The sequence below is a fragment of the Anser cygnoides genome, chromosome 3 (assembly GCF_040182565.1).
Source record: "Anser cygnoides isolate HZ-2024a breed goose chromosome 3, Taihu_goose_T2T_genome, whole genome shotgun sequence".
Lineage (NCBI taxonomy): Eukaryota > Metazoa > Chordata > Aves > Anseriformes > Anatidae > Anser > Anser cygnoides.
The window spans coordinates 60,450,316-60,473,712 of NC_089875.1; the positions used below are offsets into that span (position 1 = coordinate 60,450,316).

At 43.7% G+C, this 23,397-nt stretch overlaps 1 protein-coding gene across 2 annotated transcripts; it reads left to right on the plus strand.

The window, feature by feature from the left end:
- The first annotated feature begins 1,394 nt into the window (after positions 1 to 1,394).
- On the plus strand, positions 1,395 to 23,397 carry IL20RA (interleukin 20 receptor subunit alpha). Of its 2 annotated transcripts, none has more exons than XM_048075778.2 (7): positions 1,395 to 1,647; positions 15,650 to 15,779; positions 17,615 to 17,793; positions 18,472 to 18,647; positions 19,858 to 20,002; positions 20,499 to 20,638; positions 22,107 to 23,397. In XM_048075778.2, exons 1-7 carry the CDS (start codon positions 1,536 to 1,538, stop codon positions 23,046 to 23,048), a joined length of 1,824 nt encoding a protein of 607 aa, XP_047931735.2. In that variant the 5' UTR covers positions 1,395 to 1,535; the 3' UTR covers positions 23,049 to 23,397. The 2 variants fall into 2 exon arrangements, with proteins under 2 accessions (XP_047931735.2, XP_047931736.2); XM_048075779.2 differs by having other exon boundaries at positions 1,500 to 1,647; positions 15,681 to 15,779.

Genomic DNA, 23,397 nt, shown 5'->3' on the forward strand with positions numbered 1-23,397 from the left:
AAATGCCAACAACTTTTGTCAGTAATAATTCAAGAAATTTCAATGGAATGTGGAAAAATTTCCAGTTAGAAAAAGCAGTTTGGGCTTTCATCGAAGTACCTCTTCTTGCGCTCAGAAATACCTGGCCAAAATTCACTGACAGGGCATTGTCCGTTTGATATCTGAATTTGCTATCACTACTGTATGTGCATTTAAGTCCAAGAGCAAGCAGGATCACTGGCTTTGTGACTTTGGCGTTGAACTTTGAGACGCTGTCTGGGTTTTGTCTGTGGAACCAGCACTGAGGTTAGAAACCTTGTTTTTCTTATGTCACGCTCACAGAGAGGGCCTCTGTACCTGAACAAGAGGGCCTCTGTACCTTTTCTAACACAGATGGCACGATGGAGAAACCTGCAGGAGTTGCCAGGAGGTGACATGGAACCACCGAGACAGACAACTGGGACTGGAAACCAGTGCAGCCCTCATAGGAACAGCAACTGGAGAGAGAGGTCCACCAGGAGCTCCACCGTGGTAACAGACCCCATATATTTACCCTATGCACTTCTCAGTTTCTAATCTTCTTCTGCAAATCAGCTGCCCAGCAAGCATACCCTTCTCAGCTGCGGCTGTGAATCAGCACCAGCACCCCGGACATTTGTCCACACTGGGGCCCCGAAATGCTCAAACCTCATGAGTCTGTTTACTGCCTGGCTCGCCGCTCTGTACGAACAGCAAGTCCGTTCCCACAAGAACAAACAAGACACTCATTTCCAGAAGCAGCCCCTGGTTTTAGTAGCTAGTTACCCATGCCGACATCTGGTCAAGGTGGCTTGGTACAGAGCAGCCGGGCGTCGCAGCCCCACGAAGGAGCTGACTCCAAGGCAGCTCGCAAGTCCTGCAGATGGATCCTGCCTGCCCTGTACGCAGAAAACCCAGAGGGGGAAAGAGACGGGATGAAAGGACGGGAAAACCGCAAAGCAGGGCTGGGGGCGGGCGGGAAGGGGACAGAAGCACGGGAGGGCAGCGGGTCGGGAGCTGGCAGGGGTCTGCCTGAGGGCAGGGCAAGGAGCTGTGCCACGGCACCTCCGGCTACCCCAGGGCCCCCTCCAGCTGCCGGGGCACCCCGGGGTCGCCGAGGTGGGAAGGCGCCTCCGCAGCCCCACCGGGCTCAGGTGGAGCGGGACGGGGGGTGGTGTATCTGAATGCCTCCGGGATGGAGACCCCGCAGCCTCCTCGGGCAGCACCCTCAGCGTCCCAAGGAAGCTTGTGACCAGCTCCAGCCCCCCGAAAGGCACGGCACAGCACGGCACAGTATGGCACGGCACCGCACCGCACCGCGCCCCCGCGGAGCTGCGCGCCCCCGCGCCCGGCGGCTCCTCCCCTGCCCTCCGCGTCCCGCCCGGCGGCGCCCGGCTGCTGCTCCTGCCCCTGCCCCTGCCCTGCCCCTGCCCTGATCCTGCCCTGATCCTGCCCTGCCCCTGCCCCTGCCCCTGCTCTGCTGCGGCCGCCAGCAGCGCGGCGGCGCCGGGCGCCCCGGTGCGGGCGATGTGACCCCCATGGGCGCCCGCCGGCGGCGGCGGGGAGCGGCCCGGCTGCCGCTGCTGCTGCTGCTGCTGCTCCTACTCCTGCTGCTGCTGCTCCTGCCGCCGCGCACCGCCGCGCACACGGGTAGGTGGCGGCCGAGCCCGCTCCCGACGGGTGGGATGGGGCGGGTGGGGATGGATGGGGTGGGATGGGGTGAAATGGGATAGGTTGAAGTGGGGTGAAATGGGGTGTGATGGGGGCTGCAGGGTCCCCCCCGGGACGGCGATGGCACGGCACGGCACGGCACGGCACGGCATGGGGTCCCCCTCCTCCCCGAGCCACAGGCAGCCGGCGGGGGCAGGCAGAGCTGGCCCATCCCGGTGCCGTGCCTTGCCGTGCCGTGCCGAGCCCCGCAGCCCCCTGCCTCCCCCCGGTGCTCCCCTGCACAGCAGCAGCCCCGGCTGGGCACGGATCCGGGCTGCCCCGGGCCGGGGTCCCCCGGTGAGCTGGGCGCTCTCGCCGCTTTTCGCGCTTTGTGCCGGTTTTTATGGCCCCGATCCTGCTCCCCCAGGGCTTGCAGTGGGGGAAGAGGGCTGGGTGCTTCTGTAAGGCCGCTTCATCTTCTTCTTTCCTCTGCAGTTACGGGAGAATTAGGTTGTAGAGCGCTGTATGTTTTTAAAACGTTAGTTTGCTTTCAGTTGTAATCTGATAGCGTGCGCTCGGGCTGCTCCTTGTTAGGAGCATCGGGGTAATTCCCCAAATACCTCCCGCGTTTGTAGCTTCCCCGGTGCTTGACAGTCACCAGCCCCAGGAGCCCTACCTGCGCGGTAGGAGACATTACAGCAGCCGGCAGGATGAGTTTTTGGCAGAGATCCTGCCCGCCTGTGCCAGTGCTGAGCACCTCTGCCGCCCTGCTCCCAGCCACGGCCAGAGCCGACCCCTGGTGACAGCCCCGAGCTCGGGGGGCTGCAGCAGCTGGAGCGGGCAGGGGGTGCTGCCGGGGGGGCACGAGCTCGGTGGGGCCCTGGCTGTCACTGGGAGCATCTCACGAGATGCTCTGTCCCTGCCGTGTAAAGCAGAGGTGAGCACGTCTTCTGAGAAACCTACTGGTCTTCTCCCATTAAAGCCCACAGCAAAACTTCCAGATCTAGTGAGAGCTGCACTGTAGTAAGGAGCGCACTTCATCCTTGAGTAGCACTGTCTAAGGACGGTTTCAGTTAACTCATTTGACAAACTGTTCCCTCATGCACCAGTGGCATCGACTGGCTTTCAGAGATGGGCGCTCTGAGCTCTCCCTTCGCAGGGTCAGCTCCTTTCAGGTAGCTGCCCACATCACATTCACTTCATCAAAGTTCACTGATCGCCAGCACAAGTGGTTTGGAAAATTTCTATAACCGGCCTTCGGTTGCCCTTTTTTTTTTTTTTAATTTTTTTTTTTAATTTATTAGCACAGACTTTGCTTCCAGAGGAGGTTTAGAAAAACGTCAAGGGAGATGAGCTGGTTTTCACTAACGGCTGTTTAAGGGAGAAGGGAAACAGCAAAGTCCTGAGTTTTAGCTAGACGTACTTTCACATTTTTATTGACAGTCAGTAATATCAGCACAGAAGGGAGAGCTCTGCCTTTCACTGAAGGCTTAGAGCCTCCTTTTTCACCTCTTCTCTTTCAGCGTAACAAGTAAAAGCTGTTTTAACTCACCCTGTCAGTATTTTGCTAATAACAGAAGACATTACATGAGGTGCAGAACTGTAATAGCAGTCCTCCTGCTCTTTCTCAAAAGTGAGGTTACAGGTGCAGAGCCACGTCCTCTGGGTATTTTCTTCCAGCAGAATAAGCCTGGGTTGCAAGTCATGAGCAGATGCAGTCCCGCAAATACTGCAGCTGTCCCGAGGGCTTCACCCAATGCCAGAATAGGAACAGATCCCGCAGGGGCACCAGTGTGCCTCAGTACCATGGTGAGCAGTTTTACAGCAGGACTTTACAGACTCGGGTTCTTGCACCTTACAGCATCCGTGCTGTGCATGTCCCCTGGGAGTCTCCAAATTAATTGCTCTCCAAATAATGTGTCGGCAGCTTTTAAACATTAACTCACAGATGGATCGTGGCAAAACAACAGGCAAAACGGCTTTTCTTTTCCCTGTGGTGTATTCGTGGGTACAATCCTACTCTTACTGGATTACGTTTGCTGTTTCAGAGGTCTGTGAAAGCATGCAGAGCTAAGGTACTGCTGTGCAGTGATGTGTGCCTACTTAACACGGGCTGTCTGAGCATTGCCTGGTTTTGCACAGGACAAAAATTTCACTTGTCACTGCACATCGGTGAGATTTTTATAAATTGGTGTTTCATTTGCTGCTAAAAATCTGTACTCTAGAACAAACGAAAAGGGATGGAAAATGCAAAATGGAAAAGCAAATGGAAATAAAATGGAAAATCCAGAAATCAAGAAATGTGGCGTGTTCTTTACCACAAGAGCTTTGTGATTTTTGTAAGCAGCTCAAGGATAGGGAAGGAACGTCATAATTTTTGAATGCAATAGAATGTTATTCTCTTAATTTACCAAACTTCATCTTAAATCCTTCCTAGTGGGGGCTTCCCTAACCACATTCTTCTGTAGTTAGAGAAACCTTTACATTTCCAGCTCGTAGAGTCCAGTGTCTACTTTGTAGATCTGTTCAGAAAAAAAGCAAGCAACAGGCACTACATTGTACTGATTCAGGGAAAGGCAAATGAACCTGAATACTGTACTGCAAAAATAGAAGGATTTTGCTATATTTCAGGCATGTTTACTATTTTCGTTGAGATCAGGCATGTGATGTTGAAGCAAATGTCTCAGTCATTGCACTTACTGTGCTTTTGTCCATATTGTGAAGCAGTCTTGGCACTGGATGTCTTCTGGATGAAGCTGACCTGGAAGGTGTTCTCCTTGAGTGCATCTAAACCAAGTAGAGCTAGTCCAATGTTAGAAAGAAAAAAACTGGAATGCATATAGTGTAGACAAGATTTTTTTTCAATGTTAACATTTTCATGTAAGAGATCTGCTCGTATTGGCTTGCATTATTCACTAATGTAGACAATAGCTGTAAATACCACTTGACTTGGTACATGGCTATACAAATTGCTTTTCTTATGATAGGACCTTGAAAGCTTCCCCTTTTAACTTTTTCTAATAGTTGCATAAATTTGTTGGTCTGCACTGACACACCTGATTTAATTTACGTCTCTCTTTATCATATTTTTACTAATAGATACATCTACATTTTAAGAAGCAGCTTCAGTCCTTTCTTTAAGCAGATTTCAGTATGCTTTCTTTCACAGTTACTAGAGCACTGAAACATACAAAACATCCAATTTTTATCAAGGAATTATTCTTGTAAATACAGAATAAAAGGATAGGATCACAGTACGGGCCTTGCAGTTAAGCCATTGAGCTTGAGATCAGGGATCACATTTATGTCCAGAGTTTATGTTTTGTCACGTTAAAGCTATCCAGAAGGCAGGCAATGTTCCAGTGCTAATAATCCACTGCTTTTCCTCCTCACCTACCCCCTCTAAGTCGTTGAGAAGATGTGCACCAGACTGTAATTTTGAAGGGCAGAAATGAAATGCTTAGCTCAAAGTTCACCAGTGCTGAGATGTTTAGGTATTGACACAAGGTGATTTAAGGTATGATGTTTAGTATCACAAGGTGATTTAAGGTATGTTTTGGATCTGAGAAGAGGCTTATCTGTTACACAGACACAGCCAGTAAGTATTAGCTGAGGTATTAAATAGCACACTGAAGTGTCAGACAGATCATTTCATATATGAGGCATGCAGCATGCATGCTGTAAGTAGGCTAATTGCACCGTGGATATACTCTGTGATGTCTGTGTGGTGTCAAGCCTCTGTATTGGGAGTACATGGGAGGGCTGAACTAGTTGTTTTTTTTTTGTTCTACGTGGTATTTTCTGGCTCTCTGCAGTGTGAAGGAGAGAAGAACAAATGTAATGTAGAAATAAATAAAAAGGGATATTGGCGTAAGGCAGACTATAGTATATGAAGAAGGAGTATCATGTTCATACAATCAAAAGACTCATCCTTATTGTCTCATCTCTAATTTACTATCTCATGTCAGATAATGCTGTGATCCATGCCCTGCTTGTTGGCTTGGCTTACAATTTCCACAACTTGACAAATTCTTATTACATTTTAATCAGGAATGGAAACAGCAAGAGTAGCTAATGCATTCCGTAGAGAAACTTCAAACGCTGTTGGGAAATTGGGATTGAAGTCCAAAACTTACATATGTTTTGTGGTTCCCAGTGCTAATGTTCAGATTCGTCACTCCAGCTGGTAACCTTACCCTTCTTTCACTGTTATTCTCCAGTGGCTTTTATATTTTTAATTCCAAGACAAGCAAGTGGTTAGTATTACTCAAGTCATCTGTGTACATGTGGTTCAGTTTATGTTTGTTTTTATAGTTGTGGCTTGTAAATTTCTACTGATTGATTTCTCTCAAAGAATAGGTGTTGATTACAACTGTATGATCAATAGCTAGGAGGGAGAATAATCACCCTTTACAATCCAAACAAGAGCTTCTTTTAAGAAGCTGAGGCTTGTAAAAGCCTGAATTTTGGAAGCCAGGCCCATCTGTAGATAAAAATGAAGTTTTATTAGAAAGCTGTGTTTAAATGATGTACAGATCTCTTTCTGCTTTACACTTTCTGTATTAGTAACTTACAGAGTTTCTATCTACTGCTCTATCTTTATCTATCTCAAAAAAAAAGTACAATAAAACTAGATAAGGCAGAAAGAAGTGGCAATGAGATGTAGGACTGGAGGTACAGGATGGTTTACATATGAAGAGATTAAACAAATTACGCCTCCTTCTTGTGGAAAATAGGTGACTGAAGAGGAATGTATTCATATATTCTTTTCCTGCCTGCCTGGCTACCTGAAGAGTATTTTAAGGTGAATGAAGGGTCACGAGAAAGATTGTAGTCCCTTCTTCCCTTCATTATTCCCCAGCACCTTCAGTTAAAACTCACCTGGCAGCTTAGCTATTTTTCAGCCTCCCATTTTCCCCTCCCTTTTCTGTGATGGGAATAGGAATGGGTCCAAAAAATATTATGAGAAGAATGTTGCTTTAGGAGGGGAAAACAGGTTATGAAGATTTATGTATTTGAGCATAATCACTCTCCATACACAAAAGCACACCCAAGTTGGTCTTACAGCTTTGAGGTGAAAGGGGTTAATTTATTTCATAGTAGTTTCTTAGAGGCTGGAGGGAGCAATGAGGCTAATATTTATTATCGTGTGTGGTTTGTACACAACTGCTCTTGGCTCTCCTCGTCTGTTCTGAAAGTACGTCAGTATACCTGCTTTAGGGCGTACTGTAGTCGAAATAGTAATGTACAGGATGTGGCTCAGAAACACTAAAATCTGCTCGGAGAAGGCTGAGGCACGTGTAATTGCTGACAGATTTTTCTCACTTTGTCAGAAGGTAACAGACAGACAGACAGACAGACGCGGAGCTGCACAACTCCCCAAGTGTACATCAAGTCGTAGCAGTCCCAACATGACTGGGCTGCCTTCTCCATCGGCATAGTCCACGGTCAGGCTTCCGCTGTGCTCATCAAAATGTGTATACTGTTTTGGTGAACTTCGGGAAGAAAATACCACCTTTACTAGCATTTCTGAGGCAGTCTTTTCTACCTTGTAAAGGAGGTAGCTGATTACGCTGAATGACTTCCTCTGTACAGCAAAATCACTTCAAACCTACAGGCGGGGTAAATGAGTCTAAAAATCATGACTGGCGGTTTTAACAAAAAAAAACACTTGTTAAGTCCAGGAAAGATACTAAAAATAATACTATATCTGTTACTTGTTCACATCTGAACTTTCTGTGGGAGCACTCTGGGCATACAGTCATACGGTGCCTCAAAACGCACCAGACCATACCTCTGGGGAGATTAACAGAAATGGGTGGGTGCTCCAGGAAACCTTTGTTTCTCGTGAGCTCTCTACAGGCAGTTGCTTCCCAAAGGCACTTTGTGTCCCGGATTATCTCTGAAAGAAGCATGAATGTGGGGCACCAGAAGGGGAAAAATAATGCTGTGTGTACATGGAGTAGCAGAGATCCTTGGCAGGCTGCCTCATGCCCGCTGGGGTATTCCTGGCCAATCCCCGGTACCGTGCAGAAGATCAAGATCAGAGTCCCACAAAGTGAGCTTCCAGCCAAAGCTTTCCAGAAGGGTTTTTCCAGCACTCCCTGTCCTCCCAGGCTGGAAGTGGAGCCGGTGGGGCAGGGGCTGCCTTCATCTCAGCCAGATTTCCCAAGGGCGAGCGGAGGAGGCGGCCTGCGGCCTGCAGGTCTGTGGTTTGGCAGGGTTTGGCGTGACGCGCCGCCCCGGGCAGCAGTAGGAAATGCCCACGCAGCTGCGGGACTCCTCCACAGGCACCCAGCGGCGTGCTGTGCTCCCAGCTACGGGGCTGCCACCCCTGCGAGGCACTGAGCGTCCCCCTCCTCCTGCATTGCCCCCTCTTGGAAATATCCTCTTGCCATTTTTAAGCACTGGCTGGGGATCGGGAACAGGTCGCCGGTTACCTCTCAGTCCCGGGTGGTCGTGGGACCTCCCCTGCGAGAGATGAGGCACTGCAAGCTCGCAAGGTGTGCTAGCCCTAGCCCTCAGATCTCCGATGCAGAAGGTGCTCCACATGCATCTTGGAGGTCTGGCTTTCCCTCGGAAGGGAAGGCTCTTCTTCCATTGACACCACACTCAGTCTCTTGCCCAAGGGAAAACGTGGATTCAGAAGACAGCATTTCACTTATCAAACTAATTTAGGTTCCAAGAAAAACAAAATCCCTTGTCTAGACAAGCTGTTAGTAGGTCAGAGAGCGAGGAGCAACACCCTTTAGGCAATAAATAAAATGTTATCAGTTCTAATTGAACTGTCATTGCCTCATAGATATTAGCCAGCACTAAATGATGAAGCTAAAACCAACGTTTGCTGGGTTTATGTAAAAAATAGATAGTTTATGTAAGGATAGATTAGGACAGATCCACAACATGCTGTGTCAGAATTCACCTGATAACTCTCACACAGCATCATTTTTACAATATTTCTTTTCAAAAATAAAATTTACTTAACCCTGGAGCATTGCAAAAAAAAAAAAAATTTAAGATGTCAGAAATATTCTAGTTATGCACTCATATTCTTGGCTACTGGGTTGTAGCTGATTTAAGTAGTAATAAAACGATAATGCTAAACATGTTCTAGGGAGACAAGAAAATCCTTAAAATTAAACACTGGACAGTTGGGTTATTTTTAATATTTTGTATAACTTCAAAACACCTGTTTTGAAAAGCAGCTGTTATGTCATGGAATCGTGTCAACAATGGTTTTTAAAATGAATTTAATTCCTTTTGGAAAAAAAAATGATTTTGCATTGCCAACTTAACAAAATACTATTCAGATATTTTATATTTGTTTTAAAAAAATGAAGGAAAAAAACCCACACCTCTGGTGGATCATGACTCTGAGAATCTTGACCCAGTTAAGAGTAATTTTAGACAAGCACACCCTGAATTTCCCTCAACTTGTTTCAGGCCAATATTGATCTCTTAAAATTAGTAGGAAACATACCCCCAAGCATTTTCTCCTATTGGAGTGGATCAAGGGCATGTTTTTGCAGTACGGCACGGTTAGGTTGTACAAGCTCTACTCTTGTGCTTGCAAAGCAGCAAGGAAGAAAAATCAGTTTATTTAATTTCTGTCATACAAGTTAGCAAAAAGGAATAGGTGTCAGCTGCCATAGCCCTCCCCAGCTGTCTGCCAGCAAGCCTCCAATGGACCGGGAAGACTTTCTCCTCCTTTCTGGAGCTGGGTCTACCTGCACTGAGTCATTACGCGTTCTGAAATGCTCTTTGACCAATAACCTCTGTAGGGGCACATCAGAAGTTTAGGACATGGCTTGGACGAACACACACCAGACTTCACACAGAGGAGGACAGCACGTCAGGGCAAGCCACACCATGCCTTGGCACCCCCTCTTCACTCTTTGCCCACTCTCACTCTTTCCCCAAATGACCTCTCCGGATTCACCTGTTTCCAATGGCAGCCTGCCTGTTTTCTTCAAAAACAAACCCCACGTGTCCAAGCCTTGTCACTCAAGTTTTCCCACCTCTTCTCTCATGACTTCTGCTTTTCTGTCTCCTCCACCACCTCATTTTCATTTAGTCTCATGACCCTATTTCTGTCCCCATCGCACTCTCCCCTTTCCCCCATGTCCCCTATGAGGAGGCTGTGATGGGAGTGACTGGCTCCTGTTCTGGGAGGGCAAGAGTTTGCTTTGTGGTTACCTCTTGAGCATTGTTCTGACTACAACAGGAAATCACCTCTGTGCTCCTCCCCCCATTCCCACCAGCATTGCTGAAGTAAAAGGGTTTCACTAGCCCGACTTTGTGCATGGTGGCCCTAGAGCTCCAGCTGGGAGGAAAGGCAGGGAAGCTGTCATGACTCCTGCCTGCCCGTCTTCCTCCTCCCATTCCTCTTCACTATCCAGCCTGTTGAATTCCAGAAAAGAGTGCAGAAGAATTAGCACAGAGGAAAACTTTCAAGCTCACTTCATTAAAAAAAAAAAAAAAAAAAAAAAGAGTTAACTCATTTGCTTAAATTGTTACAAAGATGACTAATACCAGGTAATGACATTTGCTAACGTGTATTCCTGGCTTAGTGGGGTTTCCCTTCCTCTCTGTAGCTTCTGATCTCCAGTTTTGGCTCAGTTCCCCTGTTTACCATTCATGCACTCCCTTGCATTCCTGCATGGCCAGTGCCAGCTTGCTTTAGACTGTGTATGTACCAGAAAAGACAATCCCAACCCTCTGCTAGCGAATGCTACTAAACATAATGCTGAATGGACATTTGTTCTGATCGAGTATGACTATTTTTATGATATCCTTACACATGTGTTTGAGGGAATATTTTTCATTGCAAACATCATCGTATAAGCAGATGATCTGGAGGAAGAAAAGAGCTAAAAATTCATAAGAAACAAAGAGCAGCAGCATAGAAGGAACGAGCAAGATTTCACACGAATTTGGTGGAAGTTGCCCAAAGCTGAACAGGGCAGTGGGTCACAGCACAGCCAGAAGTGAATCTCTGGTGTGCTAAATTGCTCTGAAGTTGCTTCGTATTTCACTGGTGGTTCTGAGCTCCCAGTGGAAAAAGGTGACTGTGGGACTTGGCATTTTCAAAAGTCTGCTCCCTTACTGAGGCATGCAAGTTTGGATCAAATCGATGTCCTTGAAGTGGCAATTGCAAATCAGGAGGCACAGAGAGTGTCTGCTGTGTCGCCCCTAAGTTCAGCTCCTGGTGCAAAGCAGTTGCTTCCATTAAGGGTGTTCCCCAGGGCCACTTTTGCATAAGAAAATGCTATAGCAATTGAAGTCAAAGTCTTTTCTGTCATTGTCAGAAAAGGAGTTCCCCATTTAAATAGAAGTAATTGGTAAGGGAGGAGTCCCTGGTTTTGACTGCTGTAGCTATTGGGAAAAGCTGTGTTGAAGTAAGACTTTCCTTTCTGTCCTAATGCTTTACACATCACTCACTGTCATAAATTATGTCTTACAGTTGTCTAGAGAGACTCTGTGACTTTCTATGGCATTTTATTTTGTTAGAAAATTTGGTGGGGTGGCAATCCTTGTAGCCATGTGACAGTGAAATACAATAGGTGGTCACTTGGTTGAGAGCAGTACAGTCAACACCGGTACTTGCACAGGGCAAATTTCTGTGGCTACAGCTCAGCTTTCAGTGGGTATCTGCCTAGTCCCCACCCCATAACTTCAGCCAGTGTTGAAAAAATATATATATATATATATTTGTGTGTGTGTGTGTTTATTTATGTATTTTTATGCTTTGCAGCTGCTGGGTTATCTAATTCAAGAGATGAGTTAACAAATGTGTTTACAGTGAGAGAGCTTGGGTAGCTGCAGCTGTATTTGTCCTGCAACATTGACATTAAACACAGCCATTTGTCACCGAATTAGGCAGCCCTGCCTCCTGGCAGATAAAAAGCAGGTGCACTGAGCAGACAGTAATTATAATGCACATACACATGCAATATACTTGCATAAGTGTGTGTGCACATATATGCATGTGTATATAGATAGACGTGGCCGTAGCCAAACCCGAGGTTTGAACAGTACCAGCTTGAGCAAGGCGGTTGAGTACTCTGTGTGATTAAAACTGACCACATTTTTCAACCCAACGGAGGCGCTTTCACAAAGAGATGAGGCACCTGCCATCAAGTCTTTTACTCATGTGAATAACCTCACTGACGTCAGTGGATTTTTTCGCTCACACGTGAAGGTGTTTTCAGGCTAAGTCACATCTGTTTTGAAGAGCCTCACAATAGCTTACTCTAAGATCAGGACTTGGCTCTTCATTGTGGTGGTGAAGTTTACAAGCCTATTTTATTAGTCTTTCCAGTCCAGGTGTGCAGTCATGAAGATATAAAGAACAATATTACTCAAGGTTTGATTTACAGCATTTCCAAAGAGAGTAATAATGGCTCTGGGTTTTTTACATGCATGAAATAAATAAAGGAAATTACTTCATTATACTGGAAAGTGATGACAGCCAATGTAGACTATCAATGAGACACACTAAACCTAGCAAAGCGAATTGCATGACTGATTTCTCAGTCATGCAGAGAGATTTCTGCTCTCATGTAGGCCGGTGTAGACTGAAAATACTCCATGTGACATCCACGCCATTAATCCTAGTTAATGGAAAGAAAATTGGAATATGATTGGTTATATTGTGTTTAAAGACAAGATACCAAAATAAGCAGCCAATACATATACTTAAGTTCTTTACTAACTGATAACCTCGGGACGTACTAGCTACATCTATGTTCTATTTTTTACATGTTTCTCCGGACACTGTTGTGCGTCAAGGAGACATGGAGTTTATTCTTAACTCTTCTTGTAGAAATTATGGAGTATGGCAGTTTTACTCCTGTTTTACAGATGCAGAACTGAGGAAGGGACAAGGCCAGAAATAGAAAGCAAATCTCTGCTTTTGCAGCTGATGGAAAGTTAACGGTCCCAGTCCCTCTGCCCTCCAAATCACACTGAACTCGAGGCAAATCGGAGCGTGCTTGCAGTGTTGTAATACTTTAGATCTTGTAAAGATACAGCCTGTGGGTTCTGTTGTCTGAGATTGGCTCATGCACTGCAGTCAGTGTTTCTGTTTTGAAACTTCATTTACCACATCAGAAACCACACTGGGCGGAGGGAGATTTAAAAAAAAAAAAAATCAACAAAAAAAACACCTTTACATGTTACTAGTTCAAAAATATTTTAGTGTAACAGATTAAAGTAGCAGGAGTGACTTCATACTTCAAAAAGTGTTTAAGGAATATAAATGTTTTTATGCAAGGATGGACAAATGTCAAAAGTACAGGAACACAAAAACCATTTGGAAAACCAGTGAAAGTAATCTCACTTGTCTGTGACGAGCTGGCTGCCTCCAGTCAGTTCAATTTGGGTAATATGTATTAGCCTGATCAGCTGTACACATTTAAAAAAAAAATAAAGAAATAAGAAAGGTGTGAAATGTGAGCTGATAGGGACGTTTTCAACTGTGTCCTACCTGACTCAGCGGTACCCCTGACTAATTTATTACTAGGTTTATTAGAATGGGGCTAGCAGTGGCTTTAAGATCCCATCCATCCCACTACCCCTAGGCAGAATCAGCTCGGTGTTGTTTCTGGCAGGTAATTCTCTAACCTGCCCATCTAAACATCCGTCAGCCCTCCCAGATAGTCCATCCACACGTGTCCCTCCTCTGCCCATGAGGCATTACTCCTGGTGCCTTCTGTCTTGCTGAACCTGAACTCCCTTCCTTTTTTTCCTTGTTGGCGGTGGACACGGAGGATAGACTATCCCTGTCATGCAAACTTACAGTGTTCCCCCCCAGCTCCCGGACAAGGTGTATCTCTGGCAAGTTTAGCTGCCAAGAAAGCAGAGATTGAGGCTGCTCAGCTCGAGTGCCATCTCCAATGGAGGGAGAGAAAGGCATCTGGTTTGGTCCATCCCAACATGAGAGATGATTCAGCCTGTGGAAGTGCTGATCGGCCCCTGCTGTTTATGACCAGTGCAAAGCAGATGCCTCGCTCAGAGAGCCCAAGTTACCAGGGACAAGGCTTGTCTGCATCTGCTGCTGGGTTGGGCTTTTTTAATCTTTATTCTGGAGATTCTCAGATCTTTCATTAAGTACCTTATTGTCTGTCTTTTTCTTAACTTGTTCTTTTTAGTTTTTCCTCTTTTTTTTTTTTTTTTTTTTTAATGAGAAACCTTTTATGGCTTTGATTACCCACAACCTAAGAAAAAAACTATGTTGTATTTCCTCCTTTTCGGGAATTGCAACAGAAAGTTCATTTGTGTCTCAGTTTCTCCTGCCCTGTCTGCACAGATTCCCTGGTTGCCTTCTTCAGGGCTTGGGCAGGACTGTATGACTTCTTATTTTTTTTTTTCTCTCTTGTTCCTGGTTACCAATTATGCAGTTGATGGCTTCCCTGCTCTCTCATAGGCTTTAGTGCAGGGATGTGGTGCAAATAATGAAATTTGATGCATCAATGATTTCTCGCAGTCCATGCAATGGTGGCTTTGGTTAGCAGCTTGCACATCAGGGTTTTAAGTGCTTCTCTATTTTTCTGAACAAATGTTGCCAACTTCTGGATGTTTTCCTAGCTCTCTTGGGCAGCTTCATGTTTCCATTTGAATTAGTTTCACCTAAAGCAGGAGGCGCATTTTTTTTTTGGTGGAAAGTAAAACTTTTTATTTTCTAGGTTCTTTATCTCCCACTTGGAAACAAATGTGAGACTAAAGTAGATGAAGAAGCATTCCTGGCAGTCTCTTTCCACTGCTTTCATACCCCCTGGCATCCTCAAACTTTGGGATTTCATTGTAACTGAACCTGTAATTTGAGACCCTGCTAAATTACTGTCACGGGGCATTTCTCTGTTCAAGGAAAGGGGACTTCCTGCATACTGTAAGCTTGCCTTGAGGACTATACCTGACAAGACTTGTTCTCCAACTAGAAAAAAATAAAATAAAAGTCACTGAATACTAGCTAAGTGCTGGGGATAAAAGAGAGCATCATTATAAATACCCTCCCATTAACAGCTTTATGATCTGAAGATACAGATTCAGGCATATACCAGAGTTTGTTTTGAACATTAATATACAAGTAGAGGCTTGGAAAACCCATAGTTTGCACCATGACTGTTTAAAGTAATTGGCCCCTACAAAATAACAAGGAGATTGTTTTAATAAATGTATTGAAGAGAAAAGCTTTTACTGTTTGCTTCAAAGACAGCTGGAAGTCAGTCAGGTAATCAGGAAAATGGTGGTGATTTTTATTTACAAAGCAACTTTATGTTATATGTAGTATGTTATACACAATTCACACAGGAGGATGAACACTCAGTAATGGTGAAATATACTTTAAAAAAAAATTAAGGTCTGCTTAAGGAAGCAACAACGGTCAAGGGCTATTCATTCAGATAGGTTCCCACTGTTCATGTTAATATGCTGTATTTCCTCCTTTCTTTGTCACTTTTTGTTATCTTAAGAACTAGAATTTTATCGCGGGGGGAAGAGGGTTCTGAAAAGTCCTGAAAGACCACAGATTCGCTTTTTCTCTTCCCCGTTATGCTCTCGTGGCCACTTGCAACAAGAAGCACCTTCCCAGCACCTCCAGCTCCAGGGCCCATCTCAGGGCTGCTGGGAGGTGCTGGGGACTGGCTCACAGCTTGCAGCTTGGGATTCTGCCCCTGGGTCCAAGGGCCTCTGTTTTGCCAGCAGTTTAGCAACGTGAGCATCTCCATTACATTTATGACTTTACAAGTGTGTATTGGGAACACGGGAAAGCGGGTTCTTAGGAGCCCCTGGACTTGCTTGTGTTGCTTATTTATTTCAAAAGCTGGTGCAATGAACGGTAATTTAGATGAGTAGGTGCTCAGTTTTTGACTTTATGGAGCATAAAGGCAATATATAGCATTTTATGGCTTACTTAAAAATAAGCGTATGTTTGGTTAACTTGGAAGCATATGTACTTGCAGATTCTTAGTGTATGTTGTTCCTTTCTTATTTTCTTTCTCAGGAGAGTTGTATTGTTCTTTGCCCAACCCTAGGAATGTCCATTTTGAATCTATAAACATGAAGAATGTCCTTCACTGGTCAGCACCAGAAGGTACAGGAGATGGAGTACTCTACAAGGTGAAATATTCAGTGTAAGTTGGCTTATTTCATCCTTCATTGCCTTTTTTTTTTAAGCATTTTAAATTAAAAAAAAAAAATCTTTATATGAGATAGGGCTGCTAAAAAGAAAAGAGAACTAAAATATGTCTTAGATTTAGGCAATATAATTTTTAACTTTTACTTGTGGTAATGATTTCTTCAGATCCAGTTTAAATATGTATTTATAAGAGAAGCTGTGGATGCCCCATCTCTGGAGGTGTTCAAGCCCAGGCTGGATGGGGCTTTGGGCAACCTGGTCTGGTGGGAGGTGTCCTTGCCCATGGCAGGGGGGTTGCAACTGGATGGGCTTTAAGGTCTCTTCCAACGCAAACCACTCTGTGATTCTATGATTCTACGAGACTGTGCTGTGGATTGACATCACAGTGGCCTTCTGTACACATCTGAATGGATCTGGGGATGTAGCATTTAATAGAATATTTTGAGCAGCCAGTGTTTCATTGGTCTTTTCTAAAAAACTCAGCACCAACAGGTTTCTTTTGCTGCCACATACTTCTCCAGTTTAGGAGTCCAACCACTGAAGTTACCAAGTACTGTTGAAAACCAAGTAACGTGATCAGAATCAAGTCTCACCCCTTTGTAGGATATCAAGGAATTTGAGTGCAGACCAGAATCCATTTCCTTTCCTTCATTTCCATCATTCATTCATTTCCATCGTTCATTTCGATGGACGATGTAACGCTCCCAGGCTTATCCTCTGCTATATACCCTTCCCTTGGTCTAGTACTTTTTTCATGACACTGAAACAAATGTAGATCTCCAGAAGTTTCCTGTAACTTGTATTGGTTACTTAAACAAAGCAAAAAGTTCCTCCTGCAGTCAGAGACTGCAACATCTTTTGCCCAGATCTTGTGCTAACAGAGGAGAGACATAGTCCAACTCCCTAGGAAAGGCGAGATTTCTCAACAATAAAGGAATGAGCTATAATTGTATAGAAGGTAGAAGGCTCAGAGAGCAGTAGCAACACTGACTGCAGGTCAGCGGGTCCACAGAAGAGTCTGTACTCATAGGTACAGCCATATTTCACACTTATTGCAAAAACACTCATATGTGCTTTGGTAACCCAGGAGAGCAAGGCTTTCAGGTGGGTGGAAAATGCTGGTGAGTGATATTGTCCTGCAGTCATATAGAAGCTGACACACACCCTTATTAATTAGTAGCCAAATGGGAATTATTTTCAGCATAATGTGAGTTTGAAGAGCAGGAGCTCCTGAGCAAATCCAGGCAGAAATTTTCCAAAGAAAACTTGATTGTTGTGGCACGTGTATGTCTCTGCTTCAACAAGAAGAATTTTGACGTTCATTGAACTCCAGATGGAGTCTTTGCTTTAAACAAGAAAAAAAGTGACTGGCACCTCAACAGTCAGAGATGGGTGGTCTCCTGTCCACTCATCTGAGAGACCCTGAGCATCTGTCTTCACACACCAGGAAGAGCCATTCTGGCATAACTCTGGTCTTCATACAGTCATCCTGGCTCAGTTCTCCTCTGTTTACAGTTTAAATTAAAGCTGTGGGGACAGAGGTTGAGAGATTGTCGCAAGCAAATCCGGACTTAAATTAGTATCAGTAACATCCCAGTTAGTTACCTATTGCCTCTTTTGGGTAGGGCCTACTCTGATTTATTTTTCATTAAAAACTTGGGGAAATCTTGTGTTTTATCTCAGTTGGGAACTCCTTGAAATTGCACATTTCGGCAAAACAGGCAAACTGTTCTATCATCTGGATGATCCATTTCTGTGTTAGATTATTGGGTGACTAATATCATGGCAATAGCTTTTGCATGGGTCCTTTCTCTTCCTCTTTCAATATAGTTATGGTGTTGGCAAATGGATTAGGAAGCCAGAATGCAGGAATATCAACAGAACGTGGTGTGACCTCTCCAATGAGACTGCTGACTATGAAGAGCAATACTACGCGAGTGTGAAAGCCTTCCTAAATGGGATGTGCTCTGACTGGATGGAGACGACACGATTCAACCCTCTTACAGACAGTAAGGAAAGTTAATCACAAATCCAGGTGTTCATGGCCTTGATTAATACTGCGTGCTCAGAGTGCATGTGCCTCATAGCATGTGGTATTTTAATTTTAATGTGAGGTTCGAATTTTTTGCTGCAGCAGCAAATTGAGATTTATGCTGCTGGCAGCAGTAATTGAAATAATTGTATTGGAATTTGGATATATGTATGTTAAACTTGTGTTCTTGGAACTGTCTTATATACACTGAATACTCTTTTATGCAACGGTAAAGCTTTACTCAAGGAAAACAAAAGCTGTGGCACATCCACTATATAAAGAACTCTGATTTTCAAAAGGCCCTATTAAACCAAGCAGTAATCATATTCTAAAGCACCATCTCTCTTATCTGTGCCAGATAATCTGACAACATGCTGGTAATTTAGCCTGTTTTAGCAAATTGAGTTTCAAGGTTATATATTCTGCAAAGTCACAGGAATTCCTAGGCAAAATTCCAAGTCAGTGTTCAGCTTCCTTCTGTGAAGTTTCTCTTCGTTATCTGGAAAGTAATTTTCTACCAGTATAAACAGATTGTTCAAAGTTCTACCTAGACTCCCCAGAATATTACTAAAAATTATTATCATCACTTTAAGAAACTGCATGGTCAAATCCTCTGCTGCATGTAACTATTTTATGTAAATGTTTATTTGTCCAGCTAAAATTGATCCACCCATGGTAAATGTATCATCTACTGAGAAATCTATTTCAATCATTCTGACTGCTCCTGAGAAGTGGAAGAGAAGTCCTGATGGAGAATCAGTCTCTCTGCTTCAAGTGTATCCTGGCCTGCAATACAATGTGTCTGTCCTCAACAAAAAAACAAAGAAACGGGTAAGCTTTGAGAAGGCTGTAGAACTGTACCTATTCAACCTGTGCACTGTTCTTACTGAAATGTACTTTGTAACAGCAAGAATTGAAATAGAACTCATAGCATTATAGGAATTCTAGGACCATTCAGGTGGGACAGAAGCTCAAGGAAGTCTCTAGTCCAAACTTTTGCTCAAGGCAAGATCAGCTATAAGCTCACACATGAGCTTTGTCCAGTTGCATAGTGAAAATCTCCAAAGATGGAGACTGCATAACCTGTTCCACTGCTCAACTGTCCTCTTGGGGAACAAGTGTTTCTTTTTACCCAGCCTGAACCTCTCTTTTTCTGCTTATGTCCCTTGTCTCTCATCCTCCCATCATTCAGCACAGTGATGAATCTGGCTCTGTCTTTGTAATCTCTGTTGGTCATCCTGGTCACCCTGAAGCTCTCTCTTCACCAGATGGAACAAGCTCCAGTCCCTCAGCTCTCCTCACAGGGCAAGTTCTCCAGTCTTAACCACCTCAGTGGCCCTCCACTAAACCCACTCCAGTTTGTCCATTTTTCTGTATAGGGGGAGCCAAAACTGGACACTGTTCTAGGGGTGGTCTGATGAGCAGAGTGGAGGAGGACATTCGCCCCCCTTCACCTACTGGATCCTCTCCTGTTGGCACTGCCTAGGATGCTGTTGACCTCCTTTGCTGCAAGGGCACATTGTTGGCTCATGTTCAGCTCACTGCCTGTGCTAGCCCTCTTCAGCGGACCTGCTCCCCAGCCAGGCAGTCTGGTAAAAGCACTCACCATGCATCAAGACAAAGCGCACCCTTTGCCACCACATCTAAAATTCTGCATTCATCTGTCTCTCCAGATTTACATTCCATATCAAGGGGTAGTTTCCAGCATAAACACAGTAGATGAGGAAGCGCTCAGTGATTACTTACAAAAATATTCATTATTTCTGTTCCTGTCCTCCAGGTACAATCTCTGTCTGGCAAATCTCTTGAGTTTCTAGACAGGATATTTACATCATAAAGGTTCCCTTCTGTTAAATGGTATATTAAAATGCTAAGATTATCAATTAGAGGTGTATAGAAGTTTCTGCTTCTCCTTCTCCTTCTCCTTCTTCTTTTTAATAAAGGTTCTTGACATAGCGCAATTACTTTAGTGTATATAAAATCTTTACCTTTCTGTAAGTGATAATATAAATAAAATCTTTTTTTTTTATATATCTTCCAGTGGTTCTTCTCCGTCAGCAACAACACCTTGGTTGTGCCCTGGTTAGAGCCCGGAACAGCTTACTGTGTCAGTGCACAGATACATGTCACCACACCACTTTTACACAGTGGGTTTTCCAAAGAATATTGCATTGCTACTTTGAAAGGTATGTGTAAGCTGAAAAATTGGAAAATTACTTCAGAAAAAATCATGGTGGTAGAGTTTGTAAATTTTTATGTACCTATTCTCAGAATGAAAAGTTAGTATTGTTTCTCCCCTCTTTGCATTTGCATTGATGAAAAAAATTTTGACTTTAAAACATAGTTGGGACCTACTGACTGAAAGATAAGACAGGATCTGCATTCTTTGATTCTTAGTGAATGGAGATCATTTTTCTCCTTGAATGAGGTTTGGGAACGAAGGAGCTGGGATGGTCTGAGGGGGCATAAATTAACAACAGGAGAACTGGGGGGAATTATTACTTCCCTTTAGAATATAATTTATAATTGAGATAAAAATTTAAAAACTGTAATTTCCGGCAAATTCCTGGTTTAAAACATTTACATCCCATATCCAAAAAGCAATATGGTAAATGCTTATATTTGTAGTTGAATACGTTAAAAAGTTACTCAATGCAATAAAAATGTTTGTTTTGTTAACAGATAAAACAGCAGATGAGATTATAACAGTAATATTTGGATATCTTCTGCCCATCCTGCTGGCTGTCTTTCTTATTTCAATGGCATGCTATTGTGTGCACAGGTATATTCATGTCAGCAAACAGAAACATCCAACAAACCTGGTAAGTCTTCTTTGTTGCTGGAGGATGTTGCCAACTTTGGCACTCATGGCAGAGAGGTGCATTTTCCAGGGGGAAGCCATGGCTATCTGCAAATAAAAGCTCTGGTTGCCACTCAGATCAAGAAAAGAGCATCACATGAGGGTTTTACTAAATGCTATAAAAACACAGGAATAACACCAGTTAGCAGCCATTCTGCAAAGTCTGTTAATTTTTGGAAGGAACATGTGAAGTCTAAGAAATACTGCATTTCCATCCCATAAGCAGAGCTTTCTCACAGCTATCTCTAAACAAGTTGCTCAAGCACAAGCATGCAGTTACAGCAATGAATGAACACTGATGTTAATCCGGTCTGCATGACTTGGTGGGATGGGAGGTATAAGGGAGGTGGTTTCAACATGCTGATCTTTCTGAAGAAATCTAGTGCAGAGGTGGTAGGAGAAGTGCTCACAGAGGGACTGAATGCTTCATGAAGGGGTTGTTGTTGTTTTAATGTCCAAAGAACTTTTTTATGTCCACCTTGAAAGCTTCAATTTTATTTCTGTACCTCTGGATTCAGTTCATGTTGAGGTAACAGATGAATATAGATCTGCTCTTTTAGCGATGGTCTCTGCTTTTCCCAACCTACAGACTATTGCACCTGACCATCCCTTGTGGTCAAAGAGAGGTGGAATAAGCAGCTTGGTTTTGGTCCGGCACTTCTGACCTGGGGAGCTTTCAGACTGCTTGCTACATAGATTAGTGGCCTTAGTCTTCCATTCAAGTTTGAAAACCCTGAAATGCAGCTTTTGGTTGTTTTTTGTATTGCATTTTCTTTTAGTGACTGCTCCTACAGTACTTTTTTTCTGCTACAAATATTACTCATTTCAGAAAGACTGTTTATTTGTTTACCTAGATGATTTATTGCAGTCACAAATCCAGTTTATGACAATGCACAACGCAGGCTCCATACACTGCACTTCAACGTTACTCTATTTTCCTTCTCTGAAAGGAAACCTGATGTTATTTAATCCCCTGTAAGTTATACCTTAACACGGTAGCTGACTGTGCTTGTGAGATGTGGTTTTCACTGCACTTCCTCTTCACTGGTTAAAAATGGTGGAATAGATTTCTGTAGTCTGTGACCCATGGCCAACTCCGATGTTCCCTCCAAAGTCACTTGAGTTTGTACTGGTGGAAACAAAAGCAGAATTTGACAGAATTGTTCTAACCATTCCTTTGACATGGAGAAGATGAGAAAGGGGAAATTAGAGCTGCTCATCATATATTTTTACTTCTGATAGAATAAAAAAAGTGAGGTGTGTTAACACTCTTGGAGGCATACATGATGAACTTCGTTCTTCCCTACATTGAATGACTCACTCTAACAAGGTCAAATATAGCCATTTCTTTTAAAAATAGATTATAGTATAAGAAGAAGCAAGGTGGTATTTTTAATATACTTAAACCAAAATATTTTTTTCCATTCCAGGTATGGCACTACACTGATAAATGCAAGGAAAAGGTTTTTATACCATGTGAAAAGATAGTGGTCAACCTTATCAGTGTTAATGTGGATGAGTACAAGCCATCTCAGGAATCCAATCCTGAGATATCAGAAAGGAAAAGTCCCCGTTATTATACCATTTACAATGGCACTGAAGGGAAAGATTTGCCTCCAAAAGAAGTGCTGGAAACAAAATACTTGCTTGATATTTCTCATGAAGATATTTTAGAAGAAGAGGATATTTTAGCAGAGGGGGACAAAACTGGGAACTGGCCATTTTATGGCCAGCCTGGAATAAAGAATAATTTGAGCCAAAAAAATGCAAGAAATGTAGAGTATGAACTTGATGTAAGAGCTGAAGACTTCAGTCCTGGTCAGGAACTGGAAGAACTTGGTTTGAAAGAGAAGACTTCTGCCCTAAGGGGGCTTCTCAGTGAGCCACAAATTGCTCTGGGGGACTTGGTTAACATTAAAACAGGACAGGCGTATTGCCCCCAGCTAGACGTGAGGGCAACAGACCCTTGTTTGGGACAGGAATTAGAGGAACTTAAACTGAAGACAGTTGATGCAGTGGATGAAATTCCAGGTAAGACCCATGTCGATTTGGTGGACTTGGATGCTGAAAAATCTGGGCAGACATCCTATCCTCAGCTAGAAAAAATAGCACACAGCCTCACAGAGAAAGAGAGTGAACAGACCATATTAGTGGATTGGGATCCTCATACTGGAAGACTGTATATTCCTACTTTGTCCAGTGTTGAAAATCAGGTGTGTGAAGGACTGTTTAAGTGTGATGACCCTGACAAAGAGGGAATTTTGTCCAGACTGTATGAGAAACAGTTATCTGAAGAACCATCAGAGGACCAAGAAATGTATCTCCTGCAATTCAAGGAACTATGGGGACTGCATGTAGAAATGGAGGACTGAACAGTAATTTTCTAAAATACTATAAAATGCAAAGTACTTTTTACTTTGCCAAAGAGAATGATGGACTCAGTGGTGCAAACACATCATAACATATTGAAGTTTTCAGAACTGTCACAGTTGAGCAAACTATTCATGATATTTATAACAATTTCCAGAGCTGATGTAAACAATTTCAACTCTCATCATAGACCTCTCAGGTAAAATACAGTGGTTATGAGATTATTGTATTTTTCAAAGAATTATCTTTTTACAGAGAGTGCTCTGTTAGAATTTTCACATTGTGATTCCTACGAAAACAAATTATTTTAGTTTGAAAGCAGTTATTTTCAGCAATAAAAAGCAGCAATAC